Raw genomic sequence first — 24,740 nt, forward strand, 5'->3', positions numbered from 1 at the left:
AAGTGCCTTTTAAAAATAAAATCTTCTTTTCTGAGAGTTGTGAGGGATAGAATGGAATCAGCTGGTCAGTAAGCTGCTCACAGTTGTCTGTGGGATGGATTGAACTAAGCGAAGAGGGATTAAGGAACAGAGATCAGAGCAGGGCCATCCTGTAAATGGTGTTGACATTGTTAGGCTTTCTGGAAGGCTGTGTGATTTCAGCAGTGTTTGGATTGTCAGAGGCAAGGCAGCATTCCCCGTGTATGGCAGAAACATTATGGGTAAATGTGCTCAGACAGAGCTAGTTCTTTCCTTGGAGTTCTCATTATATGGTAAACTGTAATTGTGAATGAGCAGGAGGACATCAGCTCCTGACAGCTCTTTCCTCAGTTCTCAGTCTCCTTTTCTGTCAAAGAAGGGGGTGACCATCCTGCTTCAGAAACAAATGAACGTAGAAAGAGAGGATGGATAAATAAGATAGTCCTGCACTGCAGAATCATAGAATGGTTTGGGTTAGAAGGGACTTTAAAGATCATGTAGCTGAAATCCCTGTGCCATGGGCACAGACACCTCCTACTAGACCAGCTTGCTGAAGGCCCCATCCAACCTGGTTTTCAACACTTCCAGGCTTGGAGCCTCCACAGCTTCTCAGGGCAACCTGTTTCCAGTGCCTCAACACCCTCATAGGGAAAAATTTCTTCCTCATGACTAATCTAAATCCAGCTTCTTCCAGTTTGAAGCTGTTACCTCATGCTGTCACTCCATGCTTTTGTGAAAAGTCCCTCTCCGTCTGTCCTTCAAATACTGGAATAATGAATAAAGATTTAACTCTAGCCAGTATCTCAAGTACCAAGGAACAATGCCAGATTTGCCACATTGAAGACTGGAGCTACTTTGGAGTGTGATATGCACAAAAACAAATTGGAAGTGTTGCAGGCACAGCAACATATAGAATGCAGCGTGACAAATTATTCCCATGTGGCTCAAAGTTTATGGTCAAAGTGAATTGTATTTCTTTGTTTTCTTTCTTCGTGTGACAGAACACAAGGTGGTAAAAAACCTCCTTTGTACTGCCCCTCATTGCCTTCGCTGTTTGGTAATTGCAGATTCCAATTATTCCAGCTGGAATAAATCACTGCAAGATTATAAACAGGGCTGACAGTGACTTGGAAGCTATAATACCATTTACCACAGTAGCTTCTTTTTTAACCTGCTTGCCTGTTTGAAAATGAGCAAATTAGATTTTTAACTTTCTATAATGCCACAAATTTATTTCCTATTACCTTGCACAGGGTTTTGGTTTATGTTATTTGTCTTACATTCATGTTCTTATTTCCCACTCATCTTGTACTGGCAGAAGATGATTCACTTGCAGGCATAACTGCCAGCTCTTGCCAGATACCCCTGTTGATGAATGAAGGCTTTAAAAGTCAACATTTCCTGCAAGGTGTTCCAAAGTGTTTTCATCTAGATGTATAAATATTGTGCATTGTTGTCTGATCAATTTTAGGACCTTTTAAATAAAATGTATTGGCAGAATGAATGATTTTAATACATACTTCTTTTCATGCCTGTGGTACCCTACTGAGATAAAGCCATCACACTTTGGAGCTGATTGATATGCTGGTTGGAATTTAGTGCTAACACTTTGCAGGGAGCATGTTTTCCTGATAGGAGCTTTTGTTTTTCCATGAGTGGGTGTAAACCACTTACTTCAGGCACATCTGTTTTAATGTAGGTTTTCTTTGTGTTCGCTGTCATCAGGAGCAGGAAGATAATAATTTCATAGCCATTTTACAGAAAATGGTAGTGGTTTTATAATGAAACAAAGACACACAAACAGGCTTATTAGAAAATAATGTTGTGGATGAATTGTCTTTTTCAGGTATATGTTACATAAATATATAGTGTATGTTATGTAGTTTTTAGTAAGTTTTCTCCTTCCTCTCAGACTTCAGTGTGGCTTAGCCCTCTGTGGGAGAAGAAAACTCCAACCAAGCTCCAAACCTCTCAACTGGTACAATGCCTGAAATGCAATAGATCAGCAATAAAGTATATGACAGAAAACATCTTCCTAATTTCAGAGCAATAAATTTGCAGGGCTTGCTTTCCAGACTCAAAAAAGATTTGAATTGACTTGGCATTGCTATTCTTTGTGAATGAAACTGCAGTGAAGAAGATTTATTTTCTCTTACCATAAACAAAATACTGTATATGCTTTTCTCCTGAGTCACAGCTAGTCCTAGAAAGTTGGTATTAAATATAAAGTAAGTAAAAATCTATGCTTCAAATTCTACTTCCTGCTTTTTTCTGCAGCTAGCCCCCACTACTTTTTCTTACAAGCCTCCCACCTTTCCTTCTCATATGTGAAGCTCTTGGCTCCTCTGGATTCCAGTCAATCCTATTTCTGTGTTATTTACAAGTCAGTGTGGGAAGGTGTTCCAAAATGATGGCCTTTCTGCTCTTGGAGATGGTGCCAGATAAGCCAGAAAAATCTCCAGCATGAATGAGGTTCTGAAAAGTTGTAGCCACAGATTCTGAGCAAACATTGACTTCCCAAAGGCATATGACTGTGGTGAATCTGGTGTCTCAGGGGCATATGACTTTGATGGACAGAAGACAGAAGGCGTCTGTTACATAAAATCCTTTTCCCAGCTGGAGGCTATCAGAGGAAACATAAAGTTTTCAAAAGAAAGGTTGTTAGAGTATTTTAATCATACTGTTCCTCAGCATCTCTGAAGCAATGTCAGGCCTGTTTTAGCAGACACCTTCCATGGAAAAATTGCACTACTGGCAAGTCTCCATAGAGACCCTGGGACACCTCATCCATCTGAAATGATGAGTGAGTGCTGGGCAGTAGATGTAGTTCATTGCTCACAATACCAAATGAAAGCATTGAGCATCTTAAAAGTTCCACTGAGTATTTCTTATGCCATATTATCTTTATGTGGTTTCTACTTTTTCAAGTGAGTGGAGAATGAAGTTAGCTTACACTTCACAGGAGAAGGGTTAACCATGCTCAATGCTGGTTTGCTAGGGGCTATATATTTGGCAGAGCTAAGAGACAAGCTTTTCTGGGAAAATTTTCCTATAAAGGAGGCCAGGATGTTCAAGCTCTCCATCACTGCTGTCCTGTTTCCTCCTGAATGAATAATCAGTTAGAATTGGCTGCAGTCTCCCAGTCTGCTATTCTGCCCAGCAAAGGCATCATTCTTGGTGTCCTGACAAGGAGAGGGACTGGACAGAGGACTGAATTTATACTGTATCTCAAACATTACCTAACCAATCATGCCACAAAATCCCTCTGAGAAAATAGTAGATAAGCATTGCTATAGCATATTATGTTCACTTGAGCTCATGCATTTACCTCCCCAAAAAACACCACCTCGCTCACCCAAACCAATTTAAAACTCATTTTAGCTAGTGCATGCTAGTAAAGAATTAAAGAGGAGTACATTTTGTATGGCAAGTGAAAATAGCTGCTGATGGTGTTTATAAATTCATTTAGAAATGGATACATGAAGAACCCTTTTCCTTGCTCTGGAAAGGAGCACTATTAACAGGGAAGATCTATAATTATGATGGGCTATAATGAGTAGCTTAAGTGAAAAAAACTTCCCTTTGCATTTCGTGTGGCTAGATTTGCTTTCCACCTACTAAATTTAGCTCCATAAACTATAAAGATTGTCTGTAATTGTGCTGCAACCAGAACAATAGTACTGAGACTAATTTTTGCTTTGATTTATTTGGTCTTTCTAGAAACTTAGATTTCCTGTCTAAGATATTCACTTAGAAAAGTAGAAAATCCAAAGTATTGCTAAGTTTTGTGGAAATGGAAGCTGTGTGCACAGGCAGCTACCTGTAAAGACTCTTTCTTTTCTGAACTCTAGGATTTTGGTGTGCACAGGTAAAGGCTATGCATTGTCTGTGATTGATTGTGATAATTGCTTTCTTGTACAATATGATCATTCTCACAGTACACAGAGATCCTGGGGGAGGAGGAGGTTTGGTAGTTCTTAGTTTTGTTTTCTTGTTGTTTGGGTTTTCTTTTCACTTGTTAGCCTAAAGTGATGACTTAATGTCTCCAGGGCACTACAAGACTTCCAGTTCTACTAAGTAAAAAGCATAGAGAAAGTAATGCAGACTCAGAGTAGAGTTGGTAGGTTTAGATAACATGGAATAGATGGTGTGCATTTTGTGGACACTTTGTGATTGATACTCGCCTTTGTGTTTGAACTTTGTGATTGAAATTCACCTACAATGGTGAGCAGAGGTGCATATCAGACTATTAGTGGAGGTCTTCATAAAAGCTGTGATTAAGTTTGATTAGGAGTGTTAGATAGTTAATCTCAAGTGAGGAAGATTATGTAGTTTATGGAATTTCAATGGTGTGTTCAGAAACTCTGAATGTTTTCATAGGCAACCATGGGGAGACAAAGTCTGTTGATGCTGGGGAGAGAACTGTTGATAGATGATTAAAGCAGATCTTGGACTAGTTCAAAGGATCTATTCCAAACATACGGCTAGATCACTGCTTCAAGTGAAGAAAATGTATCTCTGTTTCCTCTCAGCCCTAACACAGGGGCACTGATGCCTTAATGTTGGCAAAAGCCACGTAAATTCCTGGTATTGGTTCTAATCTGGAAATCCACTTTTTAATCTGCATACTGTTGCCTTGAAATTTTCATTACCTGACCAGCTCAACATTGTGCAGTTTGTCTCTTGTCTCTGTTTTCCCTGTCTGCAGCACTCCACTCACGAAGCCAGTTCTCATATCAGCAGGCAGTAAAACCTCCATTTAACAGATCTAAAACAAGGTAGCAGATACTTGGGTTGTCATTATGGAGGCACCAATTAGAATTCTGCAATTAAGTGCAATTTCTCTTTAGCACTTAAAGAAAAATGTTCAACTCATTTGGCATTCATGGAAATATAGCAAGTGTTTGCCAAAGAAATGTAACAAATTATCAGCAATTTATAAAATCTCTTTAACTGCTCTAAATTTTAGTCAGCTTGGTTTGTAAGTGGCACATTTGTCACTCTGGGCTGTGTTCTGATGATGTTGGTAATAGGGGAGAAATGTGCTCTTGCCTCTTTCTTTATAGCTTGCTTGAACTGAAGCCTTCTACATAGACTATATTTAAAGTAAATTGGTTGTTAATTAAAGTAAGTTAATAACAATTACTGTGTCTAATTATTTGGATTATTTAGGTTACTTATCAACAGTTCCTGTTCCACTTAAAAGAAAAGCTGAAGTGGGACCAGTATAAGTCTAACAGTTGCCAGATCCCTGTGAGTGTGACTGTACAAAAGGACAGAAATGGAGGGTTTTAGTGTCCCAATTTGGAAATGGAATACATCATTTTCAAAAGTTGGGAGCCAAATTGTCATTAAGTGATAGGTATTAAGGGACCATAGGAATGGTTTTGACCAATAACAATAGGAAAGTCCTTATTTATGGCTGAATAACAGTTTATGGTATAAAAAATATGCTGAGACTCTTCTGGAGAAAATGTGGAGAGAAATCTGGGTCTGCAAAATTCAGTTTAATGTCTTCTGGAAACACTAAGGCTGGAGTATCCTAATCATGAGTCTAATTAATCAGTAGTGTCATACCAAGGCAGAGTTCATTCTTTGCACTGTAATGAGGTATATTAATGTACCTCTGTTTAAATTCCTCCATAAATTATTGTCATTTGAAATTGAGAGATATTTAAAACTTGGTTTTAAATTAAAAGGCATCCAACCTTCTATTTTAATTATTATAGCAGTCTTAAAATGTAGATTATTTGTTACAAATGGGAAAAAAATCAAAGAAGCAAAATGGATTAGGAGATGAAAAGACTCACAGGGCACGTAGAGGTCACTGATAGACTGCAGTGCATTAAATATAACACACGTGCTAGTCTTTGGTTCCTTAGAATAAGTGTTCTGTTACATGTGCTGGACTTTATGAAAGGTATTATTAATTTAAAGTTATCAGTTAATGTGTTCTTAATCTGAAATCAGAAATCCTTGCTCTGGACATAGATAAATGCAGCTAATTTTAGCTGTGTTGCCTGCCTTAAACATTACTTCTGCTGTAGGTATCCTATTTTTTCTCTGGTTGTGAAGCTGAAGGTAATAGCAATTTCTTTTTTGTTTGTTTCAGTTAGTTTTAGCAAGTTGTTCATATCCAGGAGTGATGTTCTCATATGAACAGTGCAGATTGCTCATATGGGTCAGCATTTTGCATGTCTGAAAATTTCTGCACCCGAAGGTTGTGATGGCAAAGTCCAGCTGCAGTCTGCTCACTAATGCTGTATTCCAGCAGTCAGTAACAGGGAAGCAACTGACTGTTTCATGTCATTAGTGATCTGAGTGATGGGGCTGAATGCCTAACGTGCAAGCTGGAGGTTGCAAAAGTGGGACTGTTCAGCCTGGAGAAGGCTCACAAAGGGCCATTATCAATGTGTGGAAAATATCTGATGGGAGGGAGTAAAGAAAGTGGAGCCAGGCAGGCTCTTCTCAGTGGTACCCAGAGAAAGGCAAAAAGAGAATAAGAGCAAATTGGAACAGGAAAACCCATTAAAATGTAAGAAAACATGTTTTGCTGTGAGGGTGGCTGCAACACTAGCATGAGCTGCCTAGAGAGGCTGTGGAGTCTCCCTCCCTGGAGGTGTTCAAAATCCAACTGGACACAGCACTGAGCACCCTGATGCAGATGAACCTGCTTCAGCAGAGCACTGGGCTTTGATGGCATCCTAAAGGAGGTGGGGATGGTGTTTGCCAGCCTTAACTTCTTTTCGAAGGTGGCAGAGCACTGGAACAGGCTGCCCAGAGAGTGTCATTGTAGTCAGACTCTCTGTCTTTGGAGGCATTCAAAACCCACCTGCATATTTTCCTATGTGATATACTTTGGAGCTCTAGCAGGAGGGTTGGACTAGATGATCTTCAGAGGACCCTTCTAATCACTACCATTCTGTGGTTCTGTCAACTGCTCTATAATTCTGTAAAAAATATGTACAGGACTGACATATCTATTTTTCACCTTTCACTTCTTAGAAGTTTGCAGTAGTACTTTTTTCTTTATCCTTTTTTTGGTTTTTTTTTTAATTCAAGTGAATCAAAGGTAAATTTATCCTTCAAACCAAAAGGGTAATTTCATTATTTGCTACTAATTTAAGGCCAAAGTAGTATCTGTCTTCGAATGTAAAAATAGGTAAGAGTCAATGAGAGAGGCAGTAGAAACTGTCACACCAGCCTTTCAGTCTATTCTTCATGCATGATTTAATCTTCTTTCATAATCACTCTTGGGGCAATTTATGGCTAGTATCATTTTTTCCATGTTCCTGTTATGTGAGCTGAAACAAGGATGCATCCATATTCACTGAGCCACATCACTGCTGCTCTCCTAGCTATGCCATGTTGATAGGAAATGTCATGCTGATGCATTACATAATTACAGCTGGCCCCTTTTTACATGATTATTGCCTTGCTGTTATTTGAGGCATCAAGAAATGTTGAGATACATCGGTTTTATATGTTATCTGTAATTAAATTGTTATCCATCTCAGGCTCCAGTAATAAGAATGACATGGTACCACAGCATTGCATTGGTTACATAGGTTGTTGCATCATTTTCAGACCTGTCTTCAGATAATAGAAACAAAATATTACAGAATTATCTTCCTAAAAATTAAATAATTGCCCTGCATCAGAGCTGGTCTGGTGCAGGAAGCCTGCATTTGAATATCCTCTGACTGTTGCGGCAGATCTAATTATGCCAGTTGTACCTACATAATTCCATTCTTCTGGCTACTGTACAATTACATTGTTTCTTACACCCAATCCAGCCATGAGTCAAAAATTCCTTTTACTAATTTCCTAGGAAGTTTGAGCAGATCTGATTGTTAAATGGTTGCTAAATAAGGAAACAGGGCCCTGTGCTGGGGAACAGTGCCAAGGGACTGCTGTCACTCGTCTGAGGAGCCTGCTTCATGTCAGCTGAAGGGTGCAGCAGGTCTGATGAGTGACAGAAAAGTCTTTTAAACTGTCTCTCTATTGCTACTCGTTTCTTGCTGAGACAGCACAGCTGAGCTCAGCAGGATGTCCTGGGCGATCTCTAACCATGAGGGACGGGAAGGTTATCTTAAGGCTTTAACACTTTGAACTGCCAGCACCGTGTGGTCCTCGCTTAGGCTTGACATGCAACACAAATGTGCTCTGAGACTACAATTTTAGTGTAGCACAGAGGGCTAAAGGATGTGGGAGTGTTGCCTGCCTTCAACATGTAGTAATTAAGGGGCTGTAGAGTGGCTGGGTCAGCTCACCAGCCACTAGGATTAAAGAACAACTTCTATTTGTTGAGCTTTATGATTAAACAATGTTTGCAGTTCTGATTTTGGTCTTCAGTTTTTCTGTCTTCCATGAGTGCTAAAACATGTTTCAAGTACTTTCATTTTAGGTTGTCTAGATAAATAACAGAAATAGTGGAACTTGAAGTGAAATGTTTGATGTGCATTTTCCTAAGAAATGGCGCTGCTGTGGGTACGAGAGGTTTGTGGATAAGGGGAAGCAAAAGGAATTAGCTGTTGTATCCCTTTTCCCAGCCTTTTCAGAAGAGCATAATGGGAATCAGATCAATACAGGGCAGCACCGGTGAAAGTTCAGATGTTTATTTATGTGATTCATTTATTAATCCCCATTCTACATCCTCCTTTGTTTTAGTTCCATGTAGTGCTAGAGAATACTGCTGATGTGCTTGATTCACTGTGTAAACCTTTATTTCTTCCTGTACCCTTCCATTGATTTCTAATTCAAACACTCCATGTCCTCCTGCCTGACAGAGATATTTGAGTGTCTAAATGACAAAGGAAATGTTTAACAAAAAAGGGAGAGACTTGTCAATAAAGGGGGATTTACCAAAGCCACTTTCCTTTCTCCTATCACCTTCTGTTTGATTCTTCCTGTCAGAACATGAGCCAGCAGTGTGCCCAGGTGGCCAAGAAGGCCAATGGCATCCTGGACTGTATCAGGAATAATGTAGCCATCAGGACAAGGGAGGTTATTCTTCCCCTATACTCATCACTGGTCAGGCCACACCTTGAGTACTGTGTCCAGTTCCAGGCCCCTCAATTCAAGAGATGTTGAGGTACTGGAACGTGTCCAGAGAAGGGCAACGAAACTGGTGAGGGGCCTGGAACACAAGCCCTATGAGGAGAGACTGAGGGAGCTGGGGTTGTTTAGCCTGGAGAAGAGGAGGCTCAGGGGAGTCCTCATTGCTGTCTACCACTACCTGAAGGGAAGTTGTAGCCAGATAGGGGTCGGTCTGTTCTCCCAGGCAACCAGCAACAGAATGAGGGGACACAGTCTCAAGCTGTGCCAGGGGAGGTTCAGCCTGGATATTAGGAAGAAGTTCTTCACAGAGAGAGTGATTTGCCATTGGAATGGACTGCCCAGGGAGGTGGTAGGGTCACTGTCGTTGGAGATCTTCAAGAAAAGACTGGATGAGGCACTTAGTGCCATGGTCTAGTTGATTGGATAGGGCTGGGTGATAGGTTGGACTGGATGATCGTGGAGGACTCTTCCAACCTGGTTGATTCTATGATGCTTCTTCCTACAAAACAGCTGTTGGCAATCTCTGTATCCAAAATACATGCCACCAGGAGTCCTCTCTGTCAGAAATTCTTTGCAATCAAATATCTTGTTAAAGCCTGTAGCTGTATGAGCATTGCTTATATCACATCCCAGCCTGCAATATTTTTTCTTGCTTCTGTGCAGCACTGTGTGACACCATTATGTACTGTGTGAAACACAAATTCTGTTGGGTTGACAAAGTATGTCTGGTCTTAGTTACCAGAGCATGTACAACATCTATTAGAGGGTTCCTCAGCATGTTTTCTTGTCTGCTTTAGAGACAGATTCCAAGTGTATGTACCACAGGGCTTTGAAATGATGAGTGGGTAACCATAGGACCTAAAGTATGATGTGTTATGGGGCAAAATTATCTTAAGTCAGGCATTTACAAGCTGACCCTCCTTGAAGGATGCAACATCTAGATCTTTGGAATTGAATTGCTTTTCCTGAGCTTCAGATGAAGTAAAGGAAGAGATCTGTATTGGTATAAAAACATTTTATTCCTCTGAAGGTAATAAGGAGATACATTTTACTTTTTGCTGAACAGACATGAGATAAGTGAATGAGTAGACACTCAGCAGGGTGCATAAGAATAAAAGAGGTTATCAAACCTTTAAACTTTTCAGTGTTGGCCTTAAGTCCAGTGAGTGAGATCAGAATGGTATGTAAGGTTAGTGCAGTGTGTTTCTTCTGATGCTGAAATGATTATGCAATCAGCTCCAAGTTGTGAACTGTTCTTTTTCAATCCCTTATGCTGACCCCAATTCAAACTGACTTTAATTTAACTGAATTTCCACAGCATTGTACCTTGCAGAGATGATTGGGAGCTGTAAAATAGCACGTGTGTTATCAGAAAGCACATTCTTTTCTCTGCTCAGTATAAAACAGAGACAACTTATTAATCATTGACATGAAAAAAGCTTCTTAAAATTCCAAATAATCTGAAGAGAAGTTGTGATCTTCCTCATCAGTCAAGTCAATAACATTATTCTAGTTGCATCTTCAAGTGTAGCAAATATGAGAATCTGCACAAGATACAGAGAGTAATTTCTATGCCTAAATAAAGACCTTAGGAAAGTAAATTCATAGCATTTTAACTGTTTTCTCAGGTATAGGTAATGAAATTTATCTTTAGGATGCTGTTTTAGTCTTCTTTGGTTTAACCTACAAGAAGGTTATTGAAAAATCCTAGTAACATTTTGGAGTTGGTCTAATTAGTACCATCCTAGTCATGTCATGAAGTCATGAAGGGAGGTTGTAGACAGGCAGATGTTGGTCTCTTCTCCCAGGCAGCCAGTACCAGAACAAGAGGACACAGTCTCAGGCTGTGCCAGGGGAGGTTTAGGTTGGATGTTAGGAAGAAGTTCTATACAGAGAGAGTGATTTCCCATTGAAATGGGCTGCCTGGGGAGGTGGTGGAGTCGCCGTCATTGGAGGTGTTCAGGAGGAGACTTGATAGGGTGCTTGGTGCCATGGGTTAGTTGTTCAGGTGGGTTGGATTGGTTGATGGGTTGGACGCAATGATCTTGAAGGTCTCTTCCACCTTGGTTTATTCTATGTAATTCTATGTGCACTATTTGTGGGCTGCCTGGAAAGCTAGCAGTGTGCTATGTGCTGGCATAGCATTGACGGTATGGTGTGGGCAATAAAGCCAATAAATAACAACAATAAATCCAAAGAGAAGATCCCCAGTCTTCTGGGGAAAAGTCAGGTAAGATTGTTAAGTAAACTGAAAGTGTAACAAAAATTTTAGTCTGAGAATCTTTGCACATCAAACCCAGCCTACTCCCAGAGGAGCTTTAATCAAGTTTCTGTTGCATCCTGGTTTAGCTTGAAGTCAGTTGAATGCAGGTGATACAAACTTGATTATAAATGTGGCATGTTCTAATCTTGCTTTAGATGTTTTCTGTTCAGTAAGAAGGGAGTTAGTTATCTCTGAATTGGACAGTGCTGTAGCATTTCAGTAGTTCTCCAGGTGGTTTGAGCAGCATGCATCCTGCTTGAATATTTTAAATTTTACATTGATCATGTTTAAATATGCACAGAAAATCACTGCACATCCTGCTCCAGGTTGGGGTTTTTTTTGGTTGGTTGTTGGGTTTTTAGAATAGAATAGAATAGAATAGAATAGAATAGAATAGAATAGAATAGAATAGAATAGAATAGAATAGAATAGAATAGAATAGAATAAACCAGGTTGGAAGAGACCTTCAAGATCATCGCGTCCAACCTATCATCCAACACCACCTAATCAACTAACCCATGCAACCAAGCACCCTGTCAAGTCTCCTCCTGAACACCTCCAGTGATGGTGACTCCACCACCTCCCCGGGCAGCCCATTCCAATGGGCAATCACTCTCTCTGTGTAAAACTTCCTCCTGACCTCCAGCCTGAACTTCCCCTGGCGCAGCCTGAGAGGCTGGTGGTTGGTTTTTTTTGGGGGAGGTTGTTCTTGTTTTTAGTAAAAAGAGTGGGAATTGTCCCAGTTTAACTTTTAAAATCTGTTTTCCTCTGTGTGTTTACCTTTTGTGAATGGATTTGAAATGGAACATTTGATGTGGATATAAAATTCTGGAAAAGTTAATTTTTTTAATCGTGATAAATTTGGTGTATTTGCAATTATCATTACTCTGAAGGAGTAGTTCAATTGTAGAAAACAGGATAATAGCATGAAACAAAGACTTCAGATAATTATGAATTCGTAACTAGCATTTCAATTTCAAAAGACTGCTTGGATCTTTTTGTCAGTCCCTCTCTTTTTGCGTGAAAAGGGTCAATAAGAAAAATGAGGCTTAGTTGGTGTTGTGGTAAAAATGATTCATTATCATTTCCTAATGTAATTTCAGAAGTGGAATCGCCTCTTGAAGTTATACCCACAGTTCTATCTTCCTTCTTCACCTGTAGATTATTTTCCAGTGAAATAATTCTGACAATTCCTTTTGTAACCCAAATTCAGTAGTAGGTCAATATGAGCTTGTGGGTTGGTGGTTTTAAGCTTTAATAACACAGGTGTGCTTTGACCTAGAAACCTATTTTGATTTGATAGTTGTAACATCTGTTGTCTTTACAGCTGCCTGCAGTTTGGTTTGCATGCAAGTATTTACTTACAATAAACGTGATTATTGTATCAATAATATAAAGACTTGGCAGAAGCAGTTGAAAATATTTTACAAGGATCACTAGAAAGCCATTATTGGAGGAAGGTATTGGGTCAGTCTCTACCTTGTAGAAGATTGTACAGTGTGGCTGGTAAAAGATCTTCCATTGAGCTCTTGGGAGACTGCATTCACAAAGACATCAGTTCCTAATCACCAGCCACAATTTTCTCTCATATATGTTGTCAAAGGGTTTTCATTCTCCGAGGAGTCAATGGAGTAGTTCCTAGTTAGTTATTCAAAAGTAACCTCTTTGGGCTGGCCTTTTAATTGTTTTCCAGGTGCCATAAACTGCAGATTTCAGCAAGAAATAAATTTAGATACAGCACAGTAGGAAGTTTTAAAAGGCAGCAGCTTCTGCACAGGATTGTCAAGAACAATCTGCAAGGAGACTGGTTTTGGCATATAGATTTTGAGCTGAAACAGTAGAGGAGAGGAAGTGCTATTTGCCAGCTCTCACCACCATATGCTTCATTGTAATGTAATGTACAAGGAATATGGAGACACCAGCTGCTCTAGAGGGAGGTGGCCACTTGTTAGATTTTGAAACCTTCCTGAGATGTCTGTTCATTTTCTTTTCACTGGTGTGTTTTCCCCTTGCTTACGTATTTTCAGGGTAAAGATGTTCTCTAAAAGAAATACATTTTTAGACTACAGTGAGAGGAGAGTGTGATCTCTTTTTTGTTGAAATAAATCATTTTAGAAGGACTCCAATGTTTAGTTGTATGTATTGTGAAATGTGGGTAGGTTTTAATTTCTCAATATCCCTTCACATCAGATGTGATGAAACCATGTATATAAATGACCTCTTGTCTAGGATTATATGTCTGTGATGGAATTACATTTGTATCTTTCCTTGGTTTCCAGTGGCTGGAATTCCTTGATTTGCTGGTGGCTTGATCCCATCCACAATTAAATCAGTGTCAGAATTCACTGACTTCAGTGGCAGAGACAACAGAAAGAGGCTTTAGATCTAAAATGGGAAGAGTTTATATGATATGCAGTTAGTTTTCACTACCCAGGCAGTGAAGGTGATTCCTCGGTTTCTGTGAGAAACCTGATGTTTGTAGAATGTTTTCAGGAACTGTGTGCCTGCAGTGTCATGAAAATTAACCTTATTTATTTAACAGAACTGTATTTTAAAGAATATTTTTCTGTCTCCTAAGATTTTCTTACCCACTGCATATAAGAATCCTTCCAGATACACATAACTACAAGCACTTGGGTTTTCAATTAGGGATTCTTAAGTGAATTTGAGAATCCAAAGGGAAGTTGCATCACAGTTTAATGGGATTATAGCAGGGCAAGTTGTTACAGCATATAATAAAATTAATATATCATATTAGCATTTTTGCTGAGTTTCAGTGTTTTGCATTGACCCTGGAGTAACACTAAAATGCACTGCAACATAAATGTGATCCATATAATGCAGTAAAAATGATGGTTTGTGTAGAAGAAAGATGTTACAACTCTTTTAGGAAGGATAAACCTCTTTTAGACGGAGACTTTTGGATTATTATGTATTGATCACCATAGATGCCTCTGCCTGGAAAAGAAATTAGATTAATCTTTCGGCACCTATGTATTTTCCTAGTGATAGAAAGATGATTTTTATGGGGGGGGGGGGGGGGGGGGGAAGAGATAATTCTTACAGATTTTTCTTATAGATAAATCCATGCTTACTTCAATTTTAGGCCATTCTGTTATAATCTATCTGACCTTCATTATTGAAACCAGCTACTATTGGTGGATATCTGGAATATTTACTTATTTAGAAATACTTAAAGGTCCTCTTTTCCCTTTTTGTGACTATACTTGTTACAAGAATTCAAATCTAAGTAGGATTACTGATTTGCAGCTTTAATCATTCTCTGCATTACCCTTCATCCCACATTCCCATTCCCAAAGGAATTACATCTCCTTAGAAATCCCATTTCTGAAGTCAGCTGGATTTTATAGTCTACAGCGAAATTAAACATGGATTCTGAATATAGTCCTGCAGTCTCAATTCTGCAGAATGTGAGGCAGAAGTTTAAGTCGTGTTGAAAATGATGATTTACAATTCTGCCTGGAATCAAATCAAAATCTGGGTTTTTTTTGAGTGGGGAGTGAAGCTGTGAAAGGACTTTCCCTCGTTCTGGTTCCCAGAAGTATAGCTCAGTCCTGACTTAAGCAACATTTTGTAATTCTACTGAGTATAGGAAAAATGTAAGTTATAGACAGTCTGTTATTCACACAGAGATTGCTTTGAGTCAGTCTAGAGTTTTGGCAGCTCAGGAACCTTTTGCTTGGGGCTTATTACACCTTCAAGAGAGATTGTGAACAATGAAATATACATGAAATGTGTGCTTGTTTATATTTTGAACAAGAAGGTAAAGCCTTCCTTGTCCTTCGAATTGGGAGGAGGTGCAAAATGTTTTGTGTACTCCAGTTTGTCTAGCATATAAAATATTTCTTGTCTAAAGCAGCAGAGTAAAATATGGCAGTTCCAGAGACAGGTGCTTTCAGATGCAGAACTGTTATTTTATAGATTGTTGGGAATCCCATTTTTTTTTCATTGAGATTTACTGTTATGATTAATTGGAGATTTATATAAAAACATACTTGGTAGGTTAAACTGTGAAAGTCAGCAAAACAACTTAGTTCTGAGGAAGTGAGAAAAAGAAAACTGCCTGTTTGTGAGAAATGAGGATGAATCTGGTTTTGTCCATAAAGTAAGTCACTTAATTTTAAACTATGCATTATTGCCTAACCATCACAAGGTACTCAGCTTCCAATGGCCAATTTAAATATAAGAAATACAAGAGACCAAATACAGCTCTTTGTCCAGAGGGATTTTCCTTAGAGTGAAAATAGCTGCTTCAGATCTGTTGCAGCTCTGTGGATTTTTGATTGCTCTTGAAAAGTGGAAGAAGCATGACTACACATTTAGTTTCAGATCTTTCACTGCACACTGTCACTTTGGTATAAATTGTTTGGAAGGCATCGTGTGCTGCTTATCATTAGAGAAAGTCATATCTGATGTTTTCTTCTCTTCAGCCACCAGAAAAAGAGGGTGGTCTGCCTCGCCAGGTGGGCAATAAGACGGAGTGTGGCCTCTTGGGATTTGTCCTGGATTTGAAGCAGGATTATGAGCCTGTGCGGAACCTCATCCCCGAGGAGAAACTCTATAAAGTTTACACCTTCAATTCTGTGAGAAAGTCAATGAGTACGGTCATTAAAATGCCAGATGGCAGCTTCCGGATGTACAGCAAAGGAGCTTCGGAAATAGTTCTGAAGAAGTAAGTTCCAGGGATTAGTTGCTGTGTTCTTCCAAAATGCAAACACATCCCATGTGGGTATTTCGAATTTGCTACTTCCAGTAGAAGTCTGACACACTTTAGTAGTCTAAATTTTTACTGTGCTTTTCTAGGGTTTTTTAAGAGCAAAACTGTTTGGCTTATTTTTCTTTTCACTGGCTAGTTAAGGAATTGGGTCTGCATTTGGTTCTTTATGACTGGATTCTTTACGTTGAACCCATGTGGAAAATAAGGCTTTTTCAGTTTCATTGTAAATTGTCAGCTCATTAATTACATGGCTGTTGAGAAAACAATGGATGAAGGGCTCTTGGAGTCCCTGTAATAATTGACAAATTCTCTCTGATGTTTCAGTGGTGAATCTTCTTGTTTAATCTAGAAATTTGCACTAGAAATTGAAAGTTTACCATCAAAGGGGAAAGTGTTGAATGAAATGAGCTGATACAAGGAAATAATTTTCAGCAGTAATTGCAAATAGGCAGTCAACTTTTTTTTCTTCTTCTTCTTCTTCCTTTTTTTTCCCCCCCTCTTAAATAAAAAGGTGTTCCAGGATCCTTAATTCAGCTGGTGAACCTCGTATCTTCAGACCACGGGACCGAGATGAAATGGTGAAGAAAGTGATTGAACCTATGGCTTGTGATGGACTGAGAACCATCTGTGTTGCTTTCCGAGACTTTAACAGCAGCCCAGAGCCTGACTGGGACAATGAGAATGACATTTTATCTGACCTGACTTGCATTTGTGTTGTTGGCATTGAAGACCCAGTAAGGCCAGAGGTAATGTTGAATTCTTATGTTATAAAGCATTTCTCACGGAACTGAATGTAAACTGAACTAAAGATTTCTTACAGTTTTTATCTTTTCTTTTTTAAAATTTTTATTAATTATCTCTGTCAAAGAAGATGGAAATGAGCTTTAGAAATAGGCCTCACTCGACCAAAAGGCAAACAATTAGCCTGATAAAAATCAATTATTAATCGACCAATACTTAATTTAAATAAAGCAAAATAGGACCTTTAGAATAACCTTTATTAGAATAAACCAAACCAGGTTGGAAGAGACCTTCAAGATCATCGTGTCCAACCCATCAACCAATCCAACCCACCCAAACAGCTAACCCATGGCACCAAGCACCCCATCAAGTCTCCTCCTGAACACCTTCAATGACAGCGACTCCACCACCTCCCCGGGCAGCCCATTCCAATGGGCAATCACTCTCTCTGTATAGAACTTCTTCCTAATATCCAAGCTGAACCTCCCCTGGCGCAGCCTGAGACTGTGTCCTCTTGTTCTGGTACTGGCTGCCTGGGAGAAGAGACCATCATCCGCCTGCCTACAACCTCCCTTCAGGTAGTTGTAGAGAGTGATAAGGTCACCCCTGAGTCTCCTCTTCTCCAGGCTGAGCAACCCCAGCTCCCTCAGCCTCTCCTCATAGGGCTGTGTTCCAAACCCCTCACCAACTTTGTTGCTCTTCTCTGGACTCGTTCCAGCAAGTCAACCTCCTTCCTAAACTGAGGGGCCCAGAACTGGACACAGGACTCGAGGTGTGGCCTTACCAGTGCAGTATACAGGGTCAGGCTAGATGTGAGGAGGAGGTTCTTCACCATGAGAGTGGTGAAATCCTGGAATGCGTTGTCCAGGGAGGTGGTCGAGGCCCCGTCCCTGGGGGTGTTTAAGAGCAGGCTGGATGAGGCTCTGTCCAGGCTGATCTAGTGTGGGGTGTCCCTGCCCATGGCAGGGGGGTTGGAACTAGATGATCCTTGTGGTCCCTTCCAACCCTGAATGAAACTATGAAACTATAAGAATGACCTCCCTGCTCCTGCTGGCCACACTGTTCCTGATGCAGGCCAGGATGCCATTGGCCCTCTTGGCTGCCTGGGCACACTGCAGGCTCATGTTCATCCTACCATCAACCAGCACCCCCAGGTCCCTCTCTGCCTGGCTGCTCTCCAGCCACTCTGACCCCAGCCTGTAGCACTGCATGGGGTTGTTGTGGCCAATGTGCAGAACCCGGCACTTGGATGTGTTAAATCTCATGCCGTTGGATTCTGCCCATCTGTCCAGCCTGTCGAGGTCCCTCTGCAGAGCCTCTCTACCCTCCAGCAGATCAACTCTTGCCCCCAGCTTGGTGTCGTCAGCAAATTTACTGATGATGGACTCAATGCCCTCATCCAGATCATCAATAAAGATGTTAAAGAGCACAGGGCCCAGCACTGATCCTTGGGGCACACCACTAGTGACTGGCTGCCAGCTGGATGTGGCACCATTCACCACCACTCTCTGGGCTCGGCCATCCAGCGAGTTCCTAACCCATCGCAGTGTGCTCCCGTCCAAGCCATAGGCTGACAGCTTGGCCAGCAGTTTGCTATGGGGGATGGTGTCAAAGGCCTTGCGAGGTCCAGGTAGACTACATCAACAGGCCTCCCCACATCCACCATTTTGTGAGCTGCAGGATTGAGATGACTTAACCTCTGCTCCCAGAGTACTATAGAGGAGGATTGATCAGTAGAAGTTTTATTATGCTCACAGATATTAAATAATTTTCCTTGAAGTAATGCACTGATGTGCAACTCATCAGTAGTGCAGTGGCTAAGTGTCATGACTATAACTGCAATGTATTTGCCTTCCACAGAAATTGCACACTCGGGGAGTTTTGTGATTTACTGTAGCAGCTGCCACTTCACTAATTGAAGGTTGTAACTGGTGGCTACTAATTTTAAATATATTTGATCAGGGAAAACCTTTGCCATGGAGAGGCTGCAGATTTCATGGATGCTACATGGCTCATGACAGTATGACTAAAATTTCAGCTCAATTAAACAGAGCAAATAAATATTGGGAGTGCACACTGGAAGCATGTGCCTGCTACTATGCTTGTAAATTATGTTGCTACAAAGGGTAGATTAGGAGGTAGCAATTAGGGCTTTGACCAGTGTATACAGGGCTTGATAATGAATCTTGGCAGTGGAGAATTAATTTGGTTTTACACTTTGGAAACAATGACAGAAGGTAGCTCCCAAAGTTGAAAGTGCTGAGCATAAAATGGAGGCATATTGGATATCTTTGGTGCTTTTCTCGCTGACTCAACCATGCGCGTGTGGCCACGGCTGCTGTGTAGGCAGACCTGCAGCTGCCCCAGCACCTCCTGCAATCGGGGAGAGCGGCTGGTGCCCTCCTGTTTCATGCCAAGAAATCCACTCCTTGGTTCTGCTGTTACTTCAATGGATGATTAATGACTGTGGCTCACTTCAGAATAAGGTCATTGCAAAATAACTCAGTTCCTCTTATACAAAAAGGGTGGCTTCTGCAGCAGTAGTAAGTAGTTTGGTACCAACCTTTGGGCTTTTTTTAATACTCAGTCTAATGCTGGATTGTTTTTTTAATCACATCTAAATCTTTCTATTTGATCCATTGAGAATTGGTGGGAATGCCAGACATGTTAGGAAATTTCTATTTTTTATTTACTAAAACATCAAAAGTATAAATTAATCTGATTTATCTCCCCAAGCCTTTATAAAGTAGGCTTTTAGATACTTCTGTCTGCTGTAACGTTGGAAACTAGCATGAACTGATTACAACTGCAGGTAGCAACTGCATAACTATGCTTTGTGTGATAATGGATGTTCTTGGGGTTTTTTTTTAGTATCAAAAAGGTTGTGATAGAAAGTGAATCTTGCTTGAGTGGAATGGGTGTGATTAACTCTGTGTCTCCACAGCCATCAGATAAACATCATTTAGTTTATCTGTCATCGGATGCTCTCCTCCTGCTAATCCATCTGGCCCTGCACCTGACATCTCGTGTGTTTAAAAATGTTTAAAAACATTCTTTGCATCCTTTGTCTGCAATGATCCCTAAATGCTGTAGCTGATACAGATACCAACTCAGAAAGTTGCAATTGTCAGTGGCCACTTGTACTGTAGTCAGCCTCTCTTTCCCTCCACAATTGATTTGTGATACGTTATAGGGAATATCTGTAAATTAGGTGATGCATGGTGTGACAGATGGGGGGAATGGGCAGCAGTGGGATTTGCAGTTATTACTGAAAATAGCTGCAAACTACCCTTTCATGTCGTTCTTATGAGTGTGTTTTATAAGAGCAATGCTCTTATCTTGTAGGGAATAATTTCTTAGGAGCCAGGGGTAAAAATGAATAGTGTTGCTAAAAATAAAGAGGTCGAGTCTGACTTCTGTGTAAAGGATCAAAGAAGATGAAGGCAGAAAAAACATTTTATTTCTAGATAATTATTTGAATAATGTATTGAATTTCTTCTCATTTAACACCAGAAGGTTCAGTAACACTTCTTATTTCATTGCAGGGCACACAGTAACAACATACATAATTTCACAATTTTACCACATATTGTACAGATGTTTCGTGGGACATTTTGGGAGGCATTTTTTCCTCTTTGTCTTTTTTTTTTGGGGCAATTTTAATGTGCTAATGAACTTCACAAGGCAAATGAATAGAATAGAATAGAATAGAATAGAATAGAATAGAATAGAATAGAATAGAATAGAATAGAATAGAATAGAATAGAATAGAATAGACCAGGTTGGAAGAGACCTTCAAGATCATCGCATCCAACCTATCACCCAACACCACCTAATCAACTAACCCATGTAACCAAGCACCCTGTCAAGTCTCCTCCTGAACACCTCCAGTGACGGTGACTCCACCACCTCCCCGGGCAGTCCATTCCAATGGGCAATCACTCTCTCTGTGTAAAACTTCCTCCTGACCTCCAGCCTGAACTTCCCCTGGCGCAGCCTGAGACTGTGTCCTCTTGTTCTGGTGCTGGCTGCCTGGGAGAAGAGACCAACCTCTGCCTGTTTACAACCTCCCTTCAGGTAGTTGTAGAGAGCAATAAGGTCACCCCTGAGTCTCCTCCTCTCCAGGCTAAGCAGCCCCAGCTCCCTCAGCCTCTCCTCACAGGGCTTGTGTTCCAAGCCCCTCACTAACTTCATTGCCCTTCTCTGGGCTTGTTCCAGCAAGTCAACATCCTTCCTAAACTGAGGGGCCCAGAACTGGACACAGTACTCGAGGTGTGGCCTAACCAGTGCAGTGTACAGGGGCAGAATGACCTCCCTGCTCCTGCTGGCCACACTGTTCTTAATGCAGGCCAGGATGCCATTGGCCCTCCTGGCCACCTGGGCACACTGCAGGCTCATGTTCAGCCTACCATCAACCAGCACCCCCAGGTCCCTCTCTGCCTGGCTGCTCTCCAGCCACTCTGACCCCAGCCTGTAGCACTGCATGGGGTTGTTGTGGCCAATGTGCAGAACCTGGCACTTGGATGTGTTCAATCTCATGCTGTTGGACTCTGCCCATCTGTCCAGCCTGTCAAGGTCTCTCTGCAAAGCCTCTCTACCCTCTAGCAGATCAACTCCTGTCCCCAGCTTGGTGTCATCAGCAAATTTACTGATGGTAGACTCAATGCCCTCATCCAGATCATCAATAAAGATGTTAAAGAGGATGTTAAAGAGGATTAAAGCAATATTTAAATTATTACTACTTCACACATCAGTAAAAAGCAGGAGTAGCACCTTAGGAAAAATAAATAAACCAAAAAAAAAAAACCCTCAACCAAAACCCACCCCAAACCAGAAGAAAACCATAAAAATCAGGAATAGTGCTCAGGTATGGAATATCTGACTTAGAGGGGATATCGTCTTATATATGTATTTATTGCAGTGGTGAAATTACCATTGCCTGTGCAAACAGTGGACTGCTCTAAGGGAGATTAGTATTTGGCCAGAATTAAACCCATTAATTAGAGTTGCTACTGAACTTTATGAATTTTCTAAGTGCTTTCTGTCGATGCTTTCAAGAACATAAAAAGTTGGAAATGGTACAGCCTCTAACATTTTATTAATATTCTCAGTATTCAAGGGTATCAGAATTTATTCTGACAGAAATGATGGATGAGGTAACTCCACTGGAACCAGCCTATGTCACCATCCTGGCTGCCTGTAGTTCCCTTTAAATTCCATTCCCATTTTTCCTAGGGAAGGCTTAGTGTTTTCCCTAATATGACTGTTGGAGTTAACACAGGCACAGTGGCAGCCTCTTTGTTTCCACAGAGCTCCTGTGGTACGTTGCTCATGCTCATCCTTGGAGCATTTCCATACATGGATACCTTTGGTGTCAGTGGTATCACGCAAGCGTGGGTTCAGAGATAAGAGTGTTGCATCTCTTTTGATGATGTTGCTGGGTGCTTTCTCGCACTTGCATTTCCTTCCATACATTAAAAGAAACTGCTTGGATGAATTATTCATGATGATATCCAGCACCTGACCAGATTTATCTGGAGTATGGCCACTGGGCACCCATGACTTTTGTACAGTTCCTAGGTTAATTCAGACGTGAGCTCGTTCATTATCAGCAGCTGTTCTGATCGAGCACGGAAATACCTGCTTGATATTTATCTCTGAGAGCGTGTGTGTGTGTGTGTGTGTGTGTGTTGGGTGTTTTTCTTGGGTAAATATACAAGATGAGAACAAACAGAATGATGTCTTGTTCCTGTAGAGATTTCTCTGTTGATTTTGACAGTCTTCCTGGATTGATTTTAATGAGTCTGTACTGGCTTACACTGATTTGCCAATGTACGCCTACAATCTGTTATTTCTGGGAGAGGAACATAAATCACTTCCAAATGTCACCTATTTATTTGTCACCTGATTCTGACAGATATTCCTGCAGTGGATAATTTATGCATGTATGCATGCATGCATGCATTAGAAGGTGTTCTTTGCAGGGAGAAAATAAACCAGGACATTTTAAAACGTGTACTTAAGCTCTGCAAAACTGGTGGAAAATATCTGCTTCCACTGCCCACTCAGTCTGCCAACACTCTTTCTCCTTTACAGCAATAAAAAAAATATGAACAATATTTTAACTGTAATTACTGTACACAGTATTAAATCAGATACCACCCACCAGCTGTCCAAAAAATGAGAGAAGAGGAAAATAGAATTATTTTTCTAGTTATATGTGAGATGTACTTGAAACTAGGTTGTCCTCCCATGCCCTTGGTTAATAGGGCTGGCACTTCGTGTGAGCAGACCATTTTTTTTCTGGGTGCACTGTAATTTATTTTTCTCCTTCATGCTGGTCTTACAGAAAGTCATCTAAATCTGTCACATCATATGTATGAGGGGTCACCACAGTAAAGTGGATACTAAGGGCATTCCAAATTGGCAAATGGGATAGAGTCAGGATTATTAATGTGGAAACTGGGTAAATCAGGAGTCATTTGCTTAAGTAATAGATTTAATCTGATTGTATGCCTCCCATAAAAGTCCATTTCATAATGTTAAAAGGCTTCAGGTCCAAATAATGTTTCCAGGATACCACTTTTGGAAAGAAAACTCTCAGTGAGCAGACATGAGGAGACGGAAAGATAAACCTCTGCCGCTGAACTTTTATCTTGGTTCTGTAATCTGCAGGGACAGAGTCGTTCTGCAAACAGCACATTCTGTGGATGCAGTCTGAGGGTGGAGTGATTTTGTTCATAGTCGTGGGAAAAGAACTAGTCTGCGCTTCAACTGGGGGTTAGTTTAGTGAGGCATTTTGGAAAACAGAAGCTTCACAACTGCCTTTAAGAAAGATGCAGAAACAATATGAAGTTGTATTCACTGATTAGAATAATCATGATCTACAGTATGGTTTAAGGGTGTTTGATATGTGGTCCAAGATGTCTAAGAGCCTTTGTGGCCCCATGAAATCATTAGAAGCGCAGCATTTGCCACACGGGTTCAGAGCAGTGGCTGTCATGTAAAAGTCCATGTCCTGCCCTCAGCAGTGGCACATGCTTAAATAATGCACAGAAAGAAATGCACAAAATTAACAGTGTAGTGTTGTAGATGGTGGCTCCTTAATATTTTCTGTTCTAATGGATGAGACTAATCCACTCTAATTGGCATTGACTTCTGCAATACACTTAATCTGTATTTTAGATACAAGATCAGCAAGCTGTACTCAACTGGCAGTAGGTATTGCTATGAGAGCTAGTAATATCCATGTTGATGCCCTCCCTAAATAGTTTTTTTAATTAATATAATTTTAATAATTATCTTTAACATTTGTTTCATAATCATATTCTTTGTGGATTAGTTTCTGTAGGAAATCAACTAATGACTAAAAATCCTGTTTCGGTTTTGCAGGTTTGAAATATGTGGATTATTCATGACACTTGAAATTTATTTAGGAATTCCACCTGTTGATATGCATGAATTAATGTAACAGTGCTAGATTACAGCTCTTACTGAAAGAAAAGTTTGGATCAGAAGTTAGGTATTTTTCTGTACAAAATACATAGAATTACATAGAATAAACCAGGTTGGAAGAGACCTTCAAGATCATCGCGTCCAACCTATCATCCAACACCATGTATTCTCTCATCATATTTAGGTGTATGTTGAGTATGCTGGGTTCAACATTCCATACCTTAATACTCAAGGCCAAAGAAAGCTGCAGTGTACTCCTTTTCTTATAGCCAGGAGAAGCTTTAAGTGGGTGATCTAAAAAATGGTTTTGTGTGCTTCTTGGTGCCAGATTTGCCTTGCCTGTGATGTTACCTCAGTTGGGAAATAGTGGGGTTCTATGCCATCAAATGTATGATTTAATTTTCTGCTTCCTGAATTTCTTAGCCTCAAAACATTCTGATTGAAAACACCTGACTTGCACTGATT

At 40.4% G+C, this 24,740-nt stretch overlaps 1 protein-coding gene across 9 annotated transcripts in view; it reads left to right on the plus strand.

Annotated features, from left to right (window-relative positions):
- ATP2B2 (ATPase plasma membrane Ca2+ transporting 2) overlaps positions 1 to 24,740 on the plus strand; it is a 455,339-nt gene that overhangs the window by 375,878 nt on the left and 54,721 nt on the right. For all 9 annotated transcript variants that reach the window (XM_068158051.1, XM_068158052.1, XM_068158054.1 and 6 more), the window contains 2 exons: positions 15,793 to 16,034; positions 16,591 to 16,825. In XM_068158051.1, the coding sequence (XP_068014152.1) occupies positions 15,793 to 16,034; positions 16,591 to 16,825 (477 nt within the window). The remainder of the gene's footprint in view (positions 1 to 15,792; positions 16,035 to 16,590; positions 16,826 to 24,740) is intronic.

Source organism: Melanerpes formicivorus, unplaced genomic scaffold (assembly GCF_026170545.1).
Source record: "Melanerpes formicivorus ecotype bairdi unplaced genomic scaffold, bMelFor1.0.p_v2 SCAF_38, whole genome shotgun sequence".
NCBI lineage: Eukaryota > Metazoa > Chordata > Aves > Piciformes > Picidae > Melanerpes > Melanerpes formicivorus.